The sequence below is a fragment of the Eptatretus burgeri genome, chromosome 1 (assembly GCF_056783735.1).
Source record: "Eptatretus burgeri isolate ZD-2024b chromosome 1, Ebu_testis_v1, whole genome shotgun sequence".
In the NCBI taxonomy this organism is placed as follows: Eukaryota; Metazoa; Chordata; class Myxini; order Myxiniformes; family Myxinidae; genus Eptatretus; species Eptatretus burgeri.
Window position 1 is genome coordinate 21,124,044 of NC_140961.1, and position 18,759 is coordinate 21,142,802.

The window sequence follows — 18,759 nt, forward strand, 5'->3', positions numbered from 1 at the left end:
CAGCTCGCTCTCCACATGTCGCCACAGAGAGTTAAGTTACAGGTCAGGTCAGGTGTTTGGAGCATGCGCCAGAGCAGCGCGTCGCTGCGTCCACTTTCCGCCGGTACTCCAGGGGCCTCCGTCTGGCCATCCCCCAGGAAGATGCCTCCAGGCCTATCCCCATCTCCTTGAGATGCCGATCAACCTGCTGCAACCACGAGGCACGTGGTCGGCCCATTGGCCTCATCCAGTCACGAGACTCCCTCACTGAGAGAATTTGGTGAGCAGGATCAGCGTCAGGAAAACGAGCCACATGTCCACACAGCCGCAGCTGACGCCCACAGACTATGCAGGTAACAAATCTCATTTGAGTCTATCTCAGCAACCGCTTGTTGGACAGAAAATCCGACCAGTGAAAGCCAAGGATTCTCTGAAGAGACCTGGTACCAAAGGAATTAAGTCTCCGTCTCATATCCTAAGTCAGAGTCCAAGTCTCACATCCATAGAGCAAGACTGGAAGCACCAAGGACCTGAAGACTCAGACTTTCGTCCTGCACAGGTACCGATAGCCAGCTTGGGCATGGTAACCATCAGAGCGACCAGACCAATAGTAGGTATAACCACTCACCATGATCTCGCCGCAATCCGGTCTCCAAACCTCAGAGAGTAATGCGATACCGATGTCCAAATGCTTGAACTCAGATGATAACAGAGACAGGTGATCATCCTCTCTTCGGGATAGGACATTCCAGGCACCCACCCGAAGGGACCGCCTCAAGTTAACCCAAGGAAACCGCCGTCTGGTGGACGACACCTCAGCACCACTCCGACACACTCTCTCGCACGCAATCTGACACGGGAATGTTACCCCGTGGTTTCCCTCCCATCATCAAACATTGGGGGTCCCGAAGGCTTTGCCCCAATCCCGTCATCCGGTGAGCTCCCCTGCGAAGGGAAGCTGCACAGGAGGTACTCCCACGGAGTGTGTTTTCAGATTTCTTTGCGTTTTTGTGTTTTGCGGAATGAAGGGTTTTACGGTGGGCGGAGTGCAAATCCTGCCACCAACGTCCTCATAAGAAGTAACCCAACTGCAGGAGGACGTCCGCAGACACAGTTGAGCAGTAGATATGAATGGCCGTTGGCTCACAAGGAGCTCCTCTGCCCTTCGACAGGTTTTGTTTTTAATCCTGCTGGTTGTCCATAGCCAAACACCCTCCTCACCAAAAAAAAAAAAAAAAAAAAAAAAAAAAAAAACTTGGTGGGGGAGATGGTTTAGTCGCCGACAACCCGACCAAGGAACAGGTTAGTTCAGGTTTACATGATACCTGGAGCAAGTCACAGATCTAATCTGGCCTGACAACTCAACAGATTTTTGACCTCAGTTCCAGATTTACTGTGTTGTAATGAATGACACCAATCACAATACAAACATATCTTTTGGACAAAGTTATTTGTAACATTGGTGATATATTAATTTGTAACTCATGAGGTACATGTGCGGTGAACAGGAGGGAGCCTACATCTCAAAAAAGAACAACACAGTATGCACCAATTAATTCCACATTCCTGACACCTTCAGTCGAACTTCAGGGATGGACAGCAGGTTCGTGAAGGACTGGGGTAAAAAAAAAAATTCGTGAGGCTGACCTCAACAGAAGTAACGAGGATGTCCATCACGAAACTACAAATGCCGAATCCACGAATGTCACGGGTGATAACACTCACATACATAATTGCTTCATTCTGCTTTAAACTCAACTCATTCCATAATATATTTTCATTCAAAACAGCATCATTCTAATCACAAATTAATACCATACTATTAATACAACAAAATACAAACACTCGTGAGGAAAGCAAATAGAGACGTTTTATAGTTTACACAAACACTCATGAGGTAAACAAATAGAGATGCTTTATACAAACACTCGTGATGTGAACAAATATAGATGCTTTATACAAACACTCATGAAGTAAACAAATAGAGATGCTTTATGCAAACACTCATGAGGTAAACAAATATAGATGCTTCATTCAAACACTCGTGATGTGAACAAATAGAGATGCTTTATACAAACACTCGTGATGTGAACAAATATCAATGCTTTATAAAACACGTATGAAGTAAACAAATATAGATGCTTTATACAAACACTCATAAGGTAAACAAATATAGATGCCTTATACAAACACTGGTGATGTGAACAAATATAGATGCTTCATACAAACACTCATGAGGTAAAAAAGAGACGCTTTATACAAACACTCTTGAGGTAAACAAATAGAGATGCTTTATACAAACACTCTTGAGGTAAACAAATAGAAACGCTTTATACAAACACTCATGAAGTAAACAAATATAGATGCTTTATACAAACACTCTTGAGGTAAACAAATAGAGATGCTTTATACAAACACTCATGAGGAAAACAAATAGAGACACTTTATACAAACACTCATGAAGTAAACAAATATAGATGCTTGAAACAAACACTCTTGAAGTAAAAAAATAGTCGCTTTATACAAACACTTGTGAGGTAAACTAATTCAGATGCTTTATATAAACACTTGTGAGGTAAACTAATATAGATGCTTTCTACAAACACTCATGAGGTAAACGAATATAGATGCTTTATACAAACACTCATGAGGTAAACGAATGTAGATGCTTTCTGCAAACACTCATGGGGTAAACGAATATTGACGCTTTATTCAAACACTTGTGAGGTAAACTAATATTGATGCTTTATATAAACACCTGTGAGGGAAACCAATATAGATGCTTGTACAAACACTCAAGAGGTAAACGAATACAGATGCTTTATACAAACACTCGTGAGGTAAACAAATAAAGACGCTTTACACAAACACTCATGAAGAAAACAAATATCGATGCTTTATACATACACTCATGAGGTTAACAAAAAGAGATGCTTTATACAAACACTCATGAAGGAAACTAATATAGATGCTTTGTATAAACACTTGTGAGGTAAACTAATATAGATGCTTTATATAAAAACTTGTGAGGTAAACTAATATAGATGCTTTATACAAACACTCATGATGTGAACAAATATCGACGCTTTATACATACACTCATGAGGTTAACAAAAAGAGATGCTTTATACAAACACTCATGAAGGAAACTAATATAGATGCTTTGTATAAACACTTATGAAGTAAACTAATATAGATGCTTTATACAAACACTCATGAGGTAAACAAATAGAGATGCTTTATGCAAACACTCGTGATGTGAACAAATATAGATGCTTTATACAAACACTCATGAAGTAAACAAATATAGATGCTTTATACAAACACTTGTGAGGTCAACTAATATAGATGCTTTATATAAACACTTGTGAGGTAAACTAATGAAGATGCTTTATATAAACACTTGTGAGGAAAACTAATATAGATGCTTTATACAAACACTCGTGAGGTAAACGAATAAAGACGCTTTACACAAAAACTCATGAAGAAAACAAATATCGATGCTTTATACATACACTCATGAGGTTAACAAAAAGAGATGCTTTATACAAACACTCATGAAGGAAACTAATATAGATGCTTTGTATAAACACTTGTGAGGTAAACTAATATAGATGCTTTATATAAAAACTTGTGAGGTAAACTAATATAGATGCTTTATACAAACACTCATGATGTGAACAAATATCGACGCTTTATACATACACTCATGAGGTTAACAAAAAGAGATGCTTTATACAAACACTCATGAAGGAAACTAATATAGATGCTTTGTATAAACACTTATGAAGTAAACTAATATAGATGCTTTATACAAACACTCATGAGGTAAACAAATAGAGATGCTTTATGCAAACACTCGTGATGTGAACAAATATAGATGCTTTATACAAACACTCATGAAGTAAACTAATATAGATGCTTTATATAAACACTTGTGAGGTCAACTAATATAGATGCTTTATATAAACACTTGTGAGGTAAACTAATGAAGATGCTTTATATAAACACTTGTGAGGAAAACTAATATAGATGCTTTATACAAACACTCGTGAGGTAAACGAATATAGCTGCTTTATACAAACACTCATGAGGTAAACGAATACAGATGCTTTATAGAAACACTCGTGATGTGAACAAATATCGACGCTTTATACAAACACGTATGAAGTAAACAAATATAGATGCTTGAAACAAACACTCTTGAAGTAAACAAATAGAGATGATTCATACAAACACTCGTGTTGTAAAGAAATATCGACGCTTTATACAAACACATATGAAGTAAACAAATATAGATGCTTGAAACAAACACTCTTGAAGTAAACAAAGAGACGCTTTATCCAAACACTTGTGAGGTAAACTAATATAGATGCTTTATACAAACACTTGTGAGGTAAACTAATATAGATGCTTTCAACAAACACTTGTGAGGTAAACAAATAGAGACGCTTTATACAAACGCTCATGAAGTAAACAAATATAGAAGCTTTTTACAAACACTCGTGATGTGAACAAATAGACGCTTTATACAAACATGTCTGAAGTAAACAAATATAGATGCTTGAAACAAACACTCTTGAAGTAAACAAATAAATAGAAGCTTTATACAAACACTTGCGAGGTAAATTAATACAGATGCTTTATATAAACACTTGTGAGGTAAACTAATATAGATACTTTCTACAAACACTCATGAGGTAAACGAATGTAGATGCTTTCTGCAAACACTCATGAGGTAAATGAATATTGACGCTTTATACAAACACTCGTGAGGTAAACTAATATAGATGCTTTATATAAACACTGGTGAGGGAAACCAATATAGATGCTTTGTACAAACACTCATGAGGTAAACGAATACAGATGCTTTATACAAACACTCGTGAGGTAAACAAATAAAGTCGCTTTACACAAACACTCATGAAGAAAACAAATATAGATGCTTTATACAAACACTCATGAGGTAAACAAAAAGATGCTTTATACAAACACTCGTGAGGTAAACAAATAAAGACGCTTTACACAAACACTCATGAAGAAAACAAATATCGATGCTTTATACAAACACTCATGAGGTAAATAAAAAGATGCTTTCTACAAACACTCATGACGTAAACTAATATAGATGCTTTATATAAACACTTGTGAGGTAAACTAATGTAGATGCTTTATATAAACACTTGTGAGGTAAACTAATATAGATGCTTTATACAAACACTCGTGAGGTAAACGAATATAGCTGCTTTATACAAACACTCATGAGGTAAACGAATACAGATGCTTTATACAAAAACTCATGAGGTAAACAAATAGAGATGCTTTATACAAACACTCGTGATGTGAACAAATATCGACGCTTTATACAAACACGTATGAAGTAAACAAATATAGATGCTTGAAACAAACACTCTTGAAGTAAACAAATATCGACGCTTTATACCAACACTTGTGAGGTAAACTAATATAGATGCTTTATATAAAACTCTTGTGAGGTAAACTAATATAGATGCTCTTTCAAACACTCATGAGGGAAATGAATGTAGATGCTTTATACAAACACTCATGAGGTAAACTAATATAGATGCTTTATACAAACACTTGTGAGGTAAACTAATATAGATGCTTTGTACAAACACTTGTAAGGTAAACGAATATAGATGCTTTACACAAACACTCGTGAGGTAAATGAATTTCGATGCTTTATACAAACACTCATGAGGTAAACTAATAGACACTTTATGGAAACACTTGCGAGGTAAACGAATACAGTCATGTGCCACTTAATGACGGGGTTACGTTCTGAGAAACGCGTCGTTAAGCGACGTCGTCATTGTGCGAACATCATTTTTTTTTCCTTTTCAAACATCGTACTTACACACAACTACACACCTCGGCTATATGTTGTAGCCTATTGCTCCTCGGATACAAACCTGTACAGAATGTTACTGTACTGAATACTGTCGGCAATTGTAACACACATCCAAGAGAGACGGAAGATACGTTAGTTTTACCTTTGTGCTGTTCATGACGACCATCGGTGTTGTTAGCAGCAGCTTACAATCTCCTCTCGCATCGATTATAGAAAGATGAATAAATAGCGTTTGGATTTTATGAATACGTAATCATTACATCGATGTTATAATTTACAAATGAAGAAACGAGCTCCTGTCAATTGTGATATATATTTTTGGAACAGTGCGATTGTTTTAATAACATAAAAAGCTTCACGAAAAATTAATTTTATTTTAATTTCGACTGTAACAACGATTTATTCGTGGAATTCTTCAATTCAAAGGTAATTTACTTGCTGGAAGGTAAACATGCAAACATTGGTTCAGTTTGAAAGCCGATTTCTTTGAATCCCGATTTAGCACGACCCTGCTTTTTTCGCGATGACATTTTATGGACCTCAACGATCGCATTATAACGGGGCCACACTGTCGTTTATTATCATTATGAGGTATTATGTACTGTACAGCGTACATATTTGTACGTGCTATTTTTATACGAGGCTACATCACTCGGCGATAGGAATTTTTCAGAGCTGTCAGATCCGTCGTATATGCGATCCTTCGTTGCCCGGAACGTCGTTAAAGGCCCGGTCACACCTTGACGTTTTAGCCAACGTATGCCGATTTTTGAATTTTTTTTCTAAAACGCTGGCACACGTTGAATACGTTATGGGTAAGTTTTGATAACATTGAGAGCACGCTGGCATACATCGTAGTACGTTGCCATACGTCGTTGTACGTTGGCTTTAAACGTTGTACTTTTCGGTTGTCCTCAAATTTTTTCATGCTTGAAATTTCACGACGTATGCCGGCGTATGACTCGCACGTTCCGCTACGCTGGCCACAAGTTGTAGGCACGGTCTGCGATCGTTGACAGACGTCAACACATGCTACTTGTAAGTTAATCATAAGTTGAGACACGCCGAGGTAATGTTTAGAGTACCCGAAACTTATTTCCTACCTATGATTAACGTGTTGTTGGCACGTTACGCGATCGTTGCCACACGTCGACAGACGTTACTTTTAAGTTACTCATAGGCTGAAAGACGTCGGTATAATGGATCGTCCTTGCGTCAGTGTCCACGGCCACGGCCAGGACACTTATTTGCAGCATTCTTCAAACTTTTCTTCGGCATGACGAGGATGTTCACACTTCGATGTCTAGCTTGGCTATGATTCCAATTGTCCATCGGCAGCGTCTATTTAAAATAGTCGAGTTTGAGCGTTTTAACACGTTCAGAAGAAACGTTTCAAATTTCCAAACCCCAGCGTCAAAAAAAAAAAAAAAAAAAAAAAAAAAAAAAACAAACAAAGGCGAGTGACAGCAATTTAAATCGTTCATTGTAAACAATGAAACTAGCTGAGTGGTACCGTTTAAAAGTCGCTGAGTGTAAAAAAAATCCAATTGTTGAGCGCAAGCGTCTACTTTCAATAGTGGAGATGCAGCCATTTAAATCGTTGAGTGGCAGCCTATGAACCTACCCGTGGACACGCGGACGCAAGGACGATCCATCATAACCCACACCCTCCCCCTCACACTCACCTACTACTGCCAACATGAACAAACTAATACTAATACTAATACTAATACTAATACTGTTACTGCTGACATGGACATCGACTCAAAAAGGACTCGAAAACACTGTTGGGTTCCCCTTTTATGAACACCATTTTTATATACCAATTCCCAAAACCGCTGGGAACACGTCTTTATATGGCAGTTGTAAGCTAGAAACACATTCATTTTTTTTTTTTTTTGTCGACCGGAAGACGTCATTGGAATACGTCTACATACGTCGATGTGTGTTGGGACTACATAAAGAATTGGTTCAAAGCACGTCAAACATAAGTTGGAAATAAGTTTCGCGTAAAAAAGACATTACCGCGACGCGTTTCGACTTATGAGTAGCTTATAAGTAGCCTTTGTGGACGTGTGTAAGCGTCCGCACATCGTGTGTAAAACTTATCCCCTTCGCATGCGAACGTGTGTCATATGCCGAGTACGTCGTAAAATTTTGAACATGTTCAAAATTTCTTGACGTACTCTACTTACTACGACTTATGATAGCGTATTTAGCGTTCTACTCGCGCATACCAAACTTACCCATACCGTATTCGACGTGCCCCAATGTTTTAGACACACTTTTTGTTACGTCGGCATACGCTGGCAAGATCGCCAAGGTGTGACCGCGATTTTGACCCTTCCATTTCTACGGCAGTTATGATTTGAATCGTTGTGCGTCAGCCTTTTAATAGGCTACGTCACATCGTCGGCGATGCGTGCAACGCGCTATGCCTGAGTTAGACTATCGTTGGGCATCGGTTGTGTAGGCCGACAACAGGTTCAGCATTCGTTGGTATAAGTTATCTATAACACAACGAAACGTTCTGTGTAGTTACCAATGCGTTATACATAAGACCAAGTCGCTATGAATACGTTCGAATCTTTAAAAAAAAAAACATCAAAAGTTCAACGTAAGCCAGCGTTTTACATAAATTTTAACACGTTGCCATCGCTGGCTAAAACGTCAAGGTGTGACCGGGCCTTAAGCGGCGCATGACTGTATAGATGCTTTATACAAACACTCATGAGGTGAATGTATATAGACGCTTTGTACTTTATGCAAACACTAATGAGGTAAATGAACGTGAACTCCCTGAGGATCCGGGTTCAGAACTCAGCCCTCAGTGGCATTCCCGCTCTGCACTGTTCTTGGACTGCTCTCTTCTTCTGGCTTGGACTGTGGCCAAACTGCACATGAACTCTGCCTGCAAACATCAGATATTTTTATTGTCCCTGGACTATGTTTCCAAACACATCCACTTTTCGGTATCCAACAATTATTGGACGTCGCTCGCTGCGATTCAGCCGCTCAAATTCATCCTTGAAGAGCGGGGGGCGGGCACTTTTGGAGCCCTGCGCTTCATCAACGATGACTGGAATGCCGTAACGGTGAAGGATTTATGACAAACACAATACTGGAATGGCGATTATTTGTTTGAAATTCTGGTGATGTGAAGTGGTTTAGAAATTATGCATGAGAATGGAGGCCCGAGTGTGGGTGTTGGAAAATGAGGGCCTGGGGATGGGTGCTTGAGAAAAAATGTTTGGAAATGAAACACTAGAATGGCGGTTCGAGTGCAGGCATCAGAAAATGAGGGCTTGAGAATGGATGTTTGAGAATGAGTATTTGAATATGGAGTTGAAGAATTAAGGTTTGGGAATGAGGAAGAGAACAATGGGGAACGTTCTAACTACAATCACGATGCACATCCCTATTCCTGATACGAGATGGGTAACCTAACTAAACGGAATCACTCTGAAAATATCTAAACTCCAGGGTTCTTGTATGTGTGAAATGCAACTCTGTGGGGTCTTTCCAAATCCACAACACTTTGATAATTACATTGTATTCCCACATGTGGCATTATGCCTGGTGTTGGCTTAATGGTTAGGGTGGTGGGCTTGGGATCCGAGGATCCTGAATTCAAATCCCACCCGGCTGGTGAATTAATACCAGGTGGGGTTGACTCTGCCTGTCATCCTTCCGAGGTCGGCAAAATGAGTGCCAGCTTGCTGGTAACTTGTGTCGGAGTGGCGACCTGTTCAGGATTGTGCCCAATAGCCAAAGAGACTGCTTAGGCAGCACCAATGCTCTGCACAGAATATGGTCCCAATGGATGGATGGATGGATGGATGGATGTGGTATTGCTGTAGCAGTCATCAAACATGGGTCCATGGAAGTCCGTCAGAAGCAACGTGCTGTTATTTAATTATTTGTGTGTGAAAAGGAGACTATTGTAAACATCCAAAAGCGACTCCAGAAGGCATATGGGGATAATGTTCTCGACTGCAACACAGTTAGTTGATGGACCAAGCAGATAACGTCCACAGGAGTTGAACATACCAATATGCGTGACTGCCCCACAGTGGCAGGCCACAATCAGCATGGACGGTTGTCAATGTCGAAAAGGTGAACACCATCATTATAGCAGACAGACATGGAACTGTTAGAGAACTGTCACTCCAACTGGACATTAGTGAAGCAAGCATGTGCAGAATAATGAAAGAGTTGGGCTATGCAAAGATCTGCACCGATGTTGTTCACCTTTTCAAAAATTGACATCTGTCCATGCCGATCATGGCCTGCCACTGCGAGGGCAGTCGCACATCTCAGCATTTTCAACTCATGCAGACGTTATCCATTTGTCCCATTGACCAACTATGTTGCGGTCGACAGCATCTTCCCCATACTCCTGTAGTCACCCTTGGATGCTTCCAAGAGTCTCCTTCTCACATATTTTTGTGATCTTGACCTTTTGACATTGATGTCAACAAAAATAGGCTTCCAGTTTGTCACTCTCTGTACCAGGTAGTGGAGTTTCATGGAGATTGGAGCAATTGACATACACACAAACGAACACAGATAGACAGAGACAATCACAAACCAGATCAACTAATATACTTGAAAAATCTTCGATTTTCACAAGTAATTAACAGATAGATAAACAGGGGTGAAAAGATAACCTAAGTCCATCTTTGGTGGCGGAGGTAAAACAACTACGCATTATAAATATGCATTTTTTGCGTGTGGCTCATCATTTTACATTCTCATCGACATTTATAGACAACCAAAATGCTTGTGAAGTACAACGTGCTGTCTTTTAATTTAACAGTCAGCAAAGCTACGGGTAAGCATGCCTATTATTTACTTTAAAAAACCAACAAACATACAATAATAAAAAGACAGGTCCTACAAATGTTCTTTAAAGATAGTTCACCTCTCTTTATTACAAAGTTGACACTTATTACAGACTGAGGAGCTCTACATTTTAAACATCAATACAACACAAGAACTCGAACCTTTGTGTTCACATGAGGATGTCAACATCAAAAATATTTTCAAACATCAGAACCTTGCATATTATAAAGAATAAACTGTGAAACAGAAGGTTGACAAAACAAAAAAAATTCCCAAAACGGTATGTTATGATGAATTAAATGTCAAAAAGGAATAATGTTCTTTGTAAACATTTACAAACATAACAAAAAAGACCATAAATTCAGTTAAAAATAAAGAATAAAAAAAGACTAAGTTAAAAGAGAAAATAAAACACTTACGCAATGGCGATGAAAGCTGCATTACCACCATAAAGAAAAGCACGGCTCATCACCTGCACAAAGATATGTGTACAGGGAGTTAGACAGGTAAAGAGACAACACAGCTTATTTTTTCCAGAATTAAACTTCCTGTAAGATAGAATAAAAAAACGAGTTGAACCTGCAGACAAAAGGCCAATCCTTGTGCCTGAAGCTTTGGTATGGCTGCAACCCCAGCAAAGGCAATGCCCAAAAGTGATGTCAAACCCAGAGATGGGATGGTGCTTCCCAAACCAGCAAATTGAACATCCTTCCTTCCTGCAATGGTGTGGCCCAGTGCACAAATAAGTTAAACATCATTTGCTTCAAAGTGAATGCATGATATAACGTTTTGGTATGCAATGTGTAGGCCCATAGAAGAGCAGGATGGTAACATGAAAGAAGAAAGGCAACGTACAGATAATGGAAGAACAAGCAAGGGAATGAAAGATAAATGAAGAAAAGAATGGAGTAATCTGTGAGTAAGAAAGCTTGGAGAGGGGAGGGTTCATGGGGTGGAAAAGATGATGGGTTGACATGAAGGATGGCATGAAAGTGGTGCACTGCCAACAGGACGTCATCGATGGAAGACTAGGATTGTATGTCTCTTGGAATGCATTTCCACAAGTGTGAGGAAAGGGGAACAAAAGAGTGGAGGTGAGCAGCAAGTCCAAATTTTGGGAGTTTAACAAGCATGTTATTGGAAGAGCATGTGTGTAGTTGAGGAAGCATTCTAATGACAGATGGAGCACAACCAAAATAGAGGCAGTAAAAATAGAGGACACTAACCTGTCCATGATGGGAGATCAGTTGGACATGTACTTCAGCTTCTTTTGAGGAGGTGCCAATGATGTTGAGACCTTATCAATCCACAGTGTCCAGGAAAGAGGTGAGAAGAAGGAGCACCAGCTCTTAGTGGAGAATTGTGTTCCATTGCATCATGGACAAAGGCCTTTGAGGTCATTAGAAATTCAGACTTATGAACGACGAGCACCTTGTGTGGATGAGCAAGAGGATTCCAACGATATGCAATATGATGGGGTTACTACCAGTGGGGTCTAGTGGGGCTTACATATACAATATATATATATATATATATATATATATATATATATACACATATACACACATATATATGTATATTGTTGTGGTTCTGGGAACCACATCCCTCCAAAGCAATAGCAACCATCATACAGTGGTCCATAGACAATTATTCCATTAATATACGTTCAGAGAGTCCCTTCCCTTTTGTCTAGCAGGACAACGGGACAGTGCAATGTGTGGATCTCATAGCTCAGTCTGCTTACACCACTCGAACTTCATTTATACTCTTCTTCTCTGCTTATTCCTGAGGTAAATAGGAATTTGGGTCCTCGCGGAGGCCAACACGTGCAGCACGTGCCGCGGCCGGAGGAGGGGAATATGGAAGCTGCAACACCACCACACAAGCATCGACAGCGCAGCTGCGAGGATACAGCGATACCCTCAAAGGAACGTCTGCCGCAAGCTCGAGATGATCGTCTGACGTTCACAACGACCTGGGATGAGAGTGCTGGTTGCATTGAAAAGGCATACAAACGAATATCTCTTAAAGAGGCTGCACAGATGTTGTTTTTCACAACACAGAAGCAAATGATCCAATATCGGCGATAGCGTGGCTGGCAGGTTGGTGCCAATAACTACATCATCAGAGGCTGATAATAGAAAAACAACAACCATGCCACGCTGTACAGTACACAAGTGTGCAAGATACGGGCGGCACGTTCTTTTCAACCCATTTCTGGATTTAATTATATTGGCATCCTCTTTTCCCTCCATCTGATACACCTTTATTCTTTTTCATTCGAAACCTCCATCTAATTATTATATCCGATCGTTCCCCTCAATTCCTGACAGAGATCGGGGTTGGCTCCGCGCACACTATAGCAGAATTGGCCGAATTTGAGCACTGACCACGTGGGCCATGGTGGATCCACGCGTACTGAACAAAACATGCTCGATGGCAGGTGGATCCGTGCTTAGCTCGTGACACCTTATCATTGCACAGAGCAGGGCATGAATGGCACACATGTTGTTCTGGTCTGTGCATGGGTTTATCCTAACATCTTACCATCTGTGCATGGGTTTACCCTAATACCTTACAGTCGGTCCTCGGTGATGGCCACGGGTGTTCCCCACGGACAGCGGATGGCTCCTCGCCTCTCCGCGATCAGGCAGAGGTGTGCTGTGCAGTTCGGATCGCGAGGCCCCGTGGCGCATCGTGGAGCAGGCATTGATCAGCGCTAATCGGGGGTGCTCGGGCGGGCATGTGGGGCCGACACGACCTTCGGCCGGTAGCCGGGGCACGGTCCGGGAGATCGATGCAAGGCAATTCATGTCGCGGAGATCGGTGCGGGACGATTCATATCATGGAGCTCGGAGCGAGAGGATTCCGCAGCTTGGAGTTATCTTGCCGGAAGTGGAGTGGAGCCGGTTCTGGCCACGCAGTGGTCCGGGCCCAATCAGAGCGGCCGATTCGGGTGACTATCGCTTTGGGGTAATGCCCCGACCCTGCATGCCAGGGTCTATAAAGGATGGGTGGTGAGGCCGTCCATAGTTCCAGTTTTGGTGTCTTGCCCATCGCTGCTGTTGGCTCGTCCCGTTATCTACCTGGCCTGGGATCGATCTCTCTGACGCCGTTCTGTTGTCATCGCCTGCGACTCTGCCTCCTCCTCCCACCTTTCTCCGTCCACACGTCGCTGACTCCACCCACTCACCTGGTCCTGTCTACCACTCTGCCCATTCGCTCCCGACTCTGCCTTCTCCACCCAAGTCCCTCCCTTCACGCCCGAAGGTCGCGTCACATTCTCTGAACCGACGCTAGCTGCATGAAGTGCAACGAAGCAAGAGACAGTGCGCCAGCTGTCAGGAAGGTATTGCCCAGCGGAGCATCCCCCCAAAACATATTTGTGACGTGATTGGGCAATCATGCAAGGTATTGAGAGACTGTTAGCCTCATCTCCTCTCCTCATTATCGGTGTGTGTGTCTGTGTGTCCGTGTCCGTGTGTCCGTGTGTGTGTGTCCGTGTCTGTGTCTGTGTGTCCGTGTCTGTGTGTCCGTGTCCCCATGTCCGTGTGTCCGTCTGTGTCTGTGTCTGTCCTGGTGCCTGTCCTCGTTTAAGTTAAATTTGTACAATAATTATATCGGGATAACTCTGCTCTGTGTCTGCTTTTGAAAGTTGCTTGTATATTGCCGCATCTCACATTTATTTCTATCCCTGCATTACACACAATAATAAAACGATTCACTGTGCCACATATCTTGACCTGGCCTGCTTGTAAATAAATTATTATTAGAAATGTTCCCAGCTCGTTTTTGTCTACTCTTTCATTGATCCAGCATGGTCCGAATCTGAGTTTAGCCGGGACTTTATTCCCAACAATCCGTTCCTTTTAGCCGGTACATCCTTGGCAGTGTCGCTCGGCTGCATCCAATCCGGTAAAGTGATCCGGTTCGGACAAGACGTACCGAGGGCGTGTTCCCTGGTAATTAAATCACGTGATTAATTAGGTAACCCGGTTAACCCATTGACGGGAAGACCCGAGGTCACGTGGTTGAGTTATTGGCGTTCACGGTCAGTTAGCGACCTGCTGCTTCATGGAATTATCCGTGTGCGATGGCCTGCAATTCCGGGGAGTCAGGTGGGAACCCAAGATAGCTCCCCCCTCCCCGGTGGTCTTCTCACCGAACCCCAGGCCCGCAATAATTTCTACACTGGTGAGCCAAAACATTATGACCACCTGCCTAATATGCTGTTGGTCCTCCGTGTGCCGCCAAAACAGCGCCGACCTGCAGGAGGCATGGACTCTACAAGACCCCTGAAGGCGTCTTGTGGTATCTGGCACCAAAACATTAGCAGCAGATCCTTCAAGTCCTGTAAGTTGCGAGGTGGAGCCGCTGTGGATCGGACTTGTCGGTCCAGCACATCCCACAGATGCTCAATTGGATTGAGATCTGGAGAATTTGGAGGCCAGGGCAACACCGTGAACACTTCATCATGTTCCTCAAACCATTCCCGAACATTGTGTTCAGTCTGGCAGGGGGCATTATCCTGCTGAAAGAGGCCACTGCCATCACGGAATACCATTGCCATGAAGGGGTGTACCTGGTCTGCAACGATGTTTCGGTAGGTGACACGTGTCAAATTGACGTCCACATGAATGGCCGGACCCAGGGTTTCTCAGCAGAACATTTCCCAGAGCATCACACTACCTCCACCGGCTTGTCTTCCCACAGTGTATCCTGGTGCCATCACTTCCCCAGGTAAACAGCACACATGCACACGGCCATCCACGTGACCTAAAAGAAAACGGGACTCATTGGACCAGGTGACCTTCCACTGCTCCAAGGTCCAGTTCCGACGCTTGCGTGCCCATTGTAGGCACTTTCGACGGTGGACAGGGCTCATCATGGGCACTCTGACTGGTCTGCGGCTACGCAGTCCCATACGCAGCAGTGTGCAATGCACTGTGGATTGTGACACATTTCTCCCGTGATGACCATTAAAATTTTCTGTGACTTGTGCCACAGTCGACCTTCTGTCGGGTCGGACCAGACGGGATAGCCTTCGTTACCCTCATGCATTGATGAGCCTTGGGCGCGCAACACCGTCACCGGTTTGTGGTTTGTCCCTCCTCGGACCACTTTCGGTAGGTACTCACCACTGCTGACTGGGAGCACCCCACAAGCCTTGCTGTTTCAGAGATGCTCTGACCCAGTTGTCTGGCCAGAACAATTTGGCCCTTGTCAAAGTCACTCAGGTCTTTACTCCTGCATCCAACACATCAGCTTCAAGAACTGACTGTTCACATGCTGCCTAATATATCCCACCCCTTGACAGGTACCATTGTAACAAGACAATCAATGTTATTCACTTCACCTGTCAGTGGTCATAATGTTTTGGCTCATCGGTGTGTGTGTGTGTGTGTGTGTGTGTGTGTGTGTGTGTGTGTGTGTGTGTGTGTGTGTGTGTGTGTGTGTGTGTGTGTGTGTGTGTGTGTGTGTGTGTGTGTGTGTGTGTGTGTGTGTGTGTGTGTGTGTGTGTGTGTGTGTGTGTGTGTGTGTGTGTGTGTGTGTATATGAAACACAACATGACATAAAATAACCAGTCTGTGTCTGGCGTTGGAGGTCAGCTTGGATACATCGTCTACTCCGGAGAGGTCCTGAATGATGGTGAAGCCCATAAATTCAGATGGTTCAACCTCTTACAGCAGTTGATTATGTAAATATATTGGTGGTTTATGAGATGATCCCTCCAGAGAAACAGAGTGAGAGTATGATATTTACCCAGATTGAATGATATTCCATTTTTCAGCCCAGAGTTTTGTCCTTTTGCAGCCAGCAGAGAGAGAAGCAGCTGCGACTACCCTGTCATTGGAATTGGGTTTGATTGTCGTCATCGTACTTTTACTTATCCAAGATGTGGTTCAAGCTCTGCCATGCATTATATATCGATCGAGAGGACCTGCAAAGCCCAACTCAGTGATTAGAGTTTGTGGCATTACTTTGGAAAGGAATTTGTAATTTAGTCAAAGTGCTGGTTATAACCATATGCTCTTTGCGAAAGACAGTGTAGGATCTTTAATTTCCACTAGAAGTCAATACAGGCAGAGGGGTCTCCAGTTCGTCCTATCCAACAGATGGTGCACTTTTTGATGTAAAGTCCTGCCTGTGACACGGACACCAGTCCAACAATCTTGATTCAGGTACAAGAACAAACTCAGAGTAGACGGCTCAAAGGCAAATGTATGACCTCTGCACCATATTGGCAGAGAAATCGTTCATTTATTATGACCTGGCCAACAATTCACCAATAAAGAAAACTTGCTCAATACTGTATTACACAAATCAGAAAAATCACTTTTTAAAAATGAAAAAAAAAACCATGTCGGGATGGAGGCCCCAAAAAAACAACCAAACAAGGTAGGAAAGAATGACAAAGAAGGAATGACAAGGTAGGAATGACATCACAATAAATCCTCACCATCTTTATACAGGTTGCCATCACGACATCTTTTGAGATTTTTGTCAGAGGTGGCAATAGTAACAATTTCATGAAGATGCCTATGTTAGAGGTAGTAGTACATTTGTAGAATATGTTGGTGTCACTGTGTATTTTATTACCTCCACCACCAAAGGTGGATGGCAGTTATGTCTGCACCCCTATCTGTCTGCGTTTGCTTGGCTGTGCAGGATATCTCAAAAAGTTTGGATGGATTCGGATGAAACTTGGTGGACAGGTTGAGTGTTTCACAATGACGAATTGATTCGCTTTTGGTGAAGATCCAGATATGGATACAAGAGTTTAAATTTCTTTAGTGATTCTTCACCAATGAGAGATGAAGCCAAAAATTATATATCGAGCAATAACTCAAAAAATTTTGGAAGGATGACAAAATTTCATGGATGAGTTAGGTAAGTGTCAAGAACAAGCAGATTAGATTTTTGTTAAGGTCTGGATGCAGATCCAGCCTATCAGTAGGATATGAAAGCTAAACTGTTCAGCCTGGTGGAAGCATGCGCTCGACAGAGTGCCGTTCTATAAGTGTTTTTTTCTGACTTGTTCAACACCATTTTTCCTGAGCTGGATGCCAATGACATCATCATCCAATAAATTATTATTTTGAGGGTCATTTGCATGCCCCCCCCCCCGCCGACACCATCCCCCTCAATGATACATCTCATAAAGTCACTTTCCCAGCTCCCTTAATATCCTGTCCAATATTCCCGATTCTTCTGTCACCACTCAGAAATTTGACTGCCCTGTTGTCCTTCCCTTTTTGAATGACATTTTGTACGCCCACATGGCAGAATTTTTCTTCACCACTCTCCTTTCTCTGCTCCTTCCCTTCTATTGTACTCTATTCTCATACTCCTCTATCCTTCCAATCTCCCTTCCCTTGTCTCCCAAACTCCACTCACCTCCTTTCATTCTCCTACTGTCTTACATTCTCTTATTTTCCTCACTTTTAATTCCCTCAAATTTACTCCCTACCTATACATACACAATAATGATATAGTGTACCTCCAATCCTACCCTCATCCCTTCTGTTCCTTTTCTCAATGTTGGACTTTCCAATTTCTTCCCTCCTCACCCTGTGTAGGGTAATAAATAGATGCCATATAAAGGGTCACATAATCACATCTATTTGCATGAGGAGGAGATACTGCATGATTTGTTTGAATAATTGTATACATCTGGTATATGGAAAGGTTTATTCAGAATGCTCTTTTCAACAGCCGGTATGACCCCATATGAACCTCAATTATATCATCAGCAGACTGTTCTAAGACCTTTTCCTCTGTAAATTATGCATTTTGTCATACCTTACAATCCATGAGGCCAAGCAATCCATGACTTATCACTTCACTCTAAAGTAGCATTTCAGCATATCATTTTGTACAAATTTGATGGAGTGGCCATTTTTTCCCCATCCCATCCCAACATTTGGATAAAGTAAGAGACAATATGAAGACTGAGTATAAGCGTGTTAGAAACGAAAGCTAAAGACTTTTGCAGCTTCATCGGTCAAGCTTTGTGGAATAAAATTTCTAGGCTTGGAATTGCTCAGTTATGTCTGATATAC

General features: G+C 42.0%; 1 protein-coding gene across 8 annotated transcripts in view; it reads right to left on the bottom strand.

The window, feature by feature from the left end:
• Nucleotides 1–18,759, bottom strand: part of LOC147033985 (equilibrative nucleobase transporter 1-like) — a 136,818-nt gene that overhangs the window by 50,672 nt on the left and 67,387 nt on the right. For all 8 annotated transcript variants that reach the window (XR_015056343.1, XR_015056340.1, XM_085874398.1 and 5 more), the window contains 2 exons: nucleotides 11,276–11,412; nucleotides 11,116–11,168 (listed from right to left, as the gene is read on the bottom strand). Coding sequence is in view for 6 of the 8 variants with exons in the window: in XM_085874398.1 (XP_085730524.1) it covers nucleotides 11,116–11,168; nucleotides 11,276–11,412 (190 nt within the window). In the remaining 2 variants the exon portion in view is untranslated. The remainder of the gene's footprint in view (nucleotides 1–11,115; nucleotides 11,169–11,275; nucleotides 11,413–18,759) is intronic.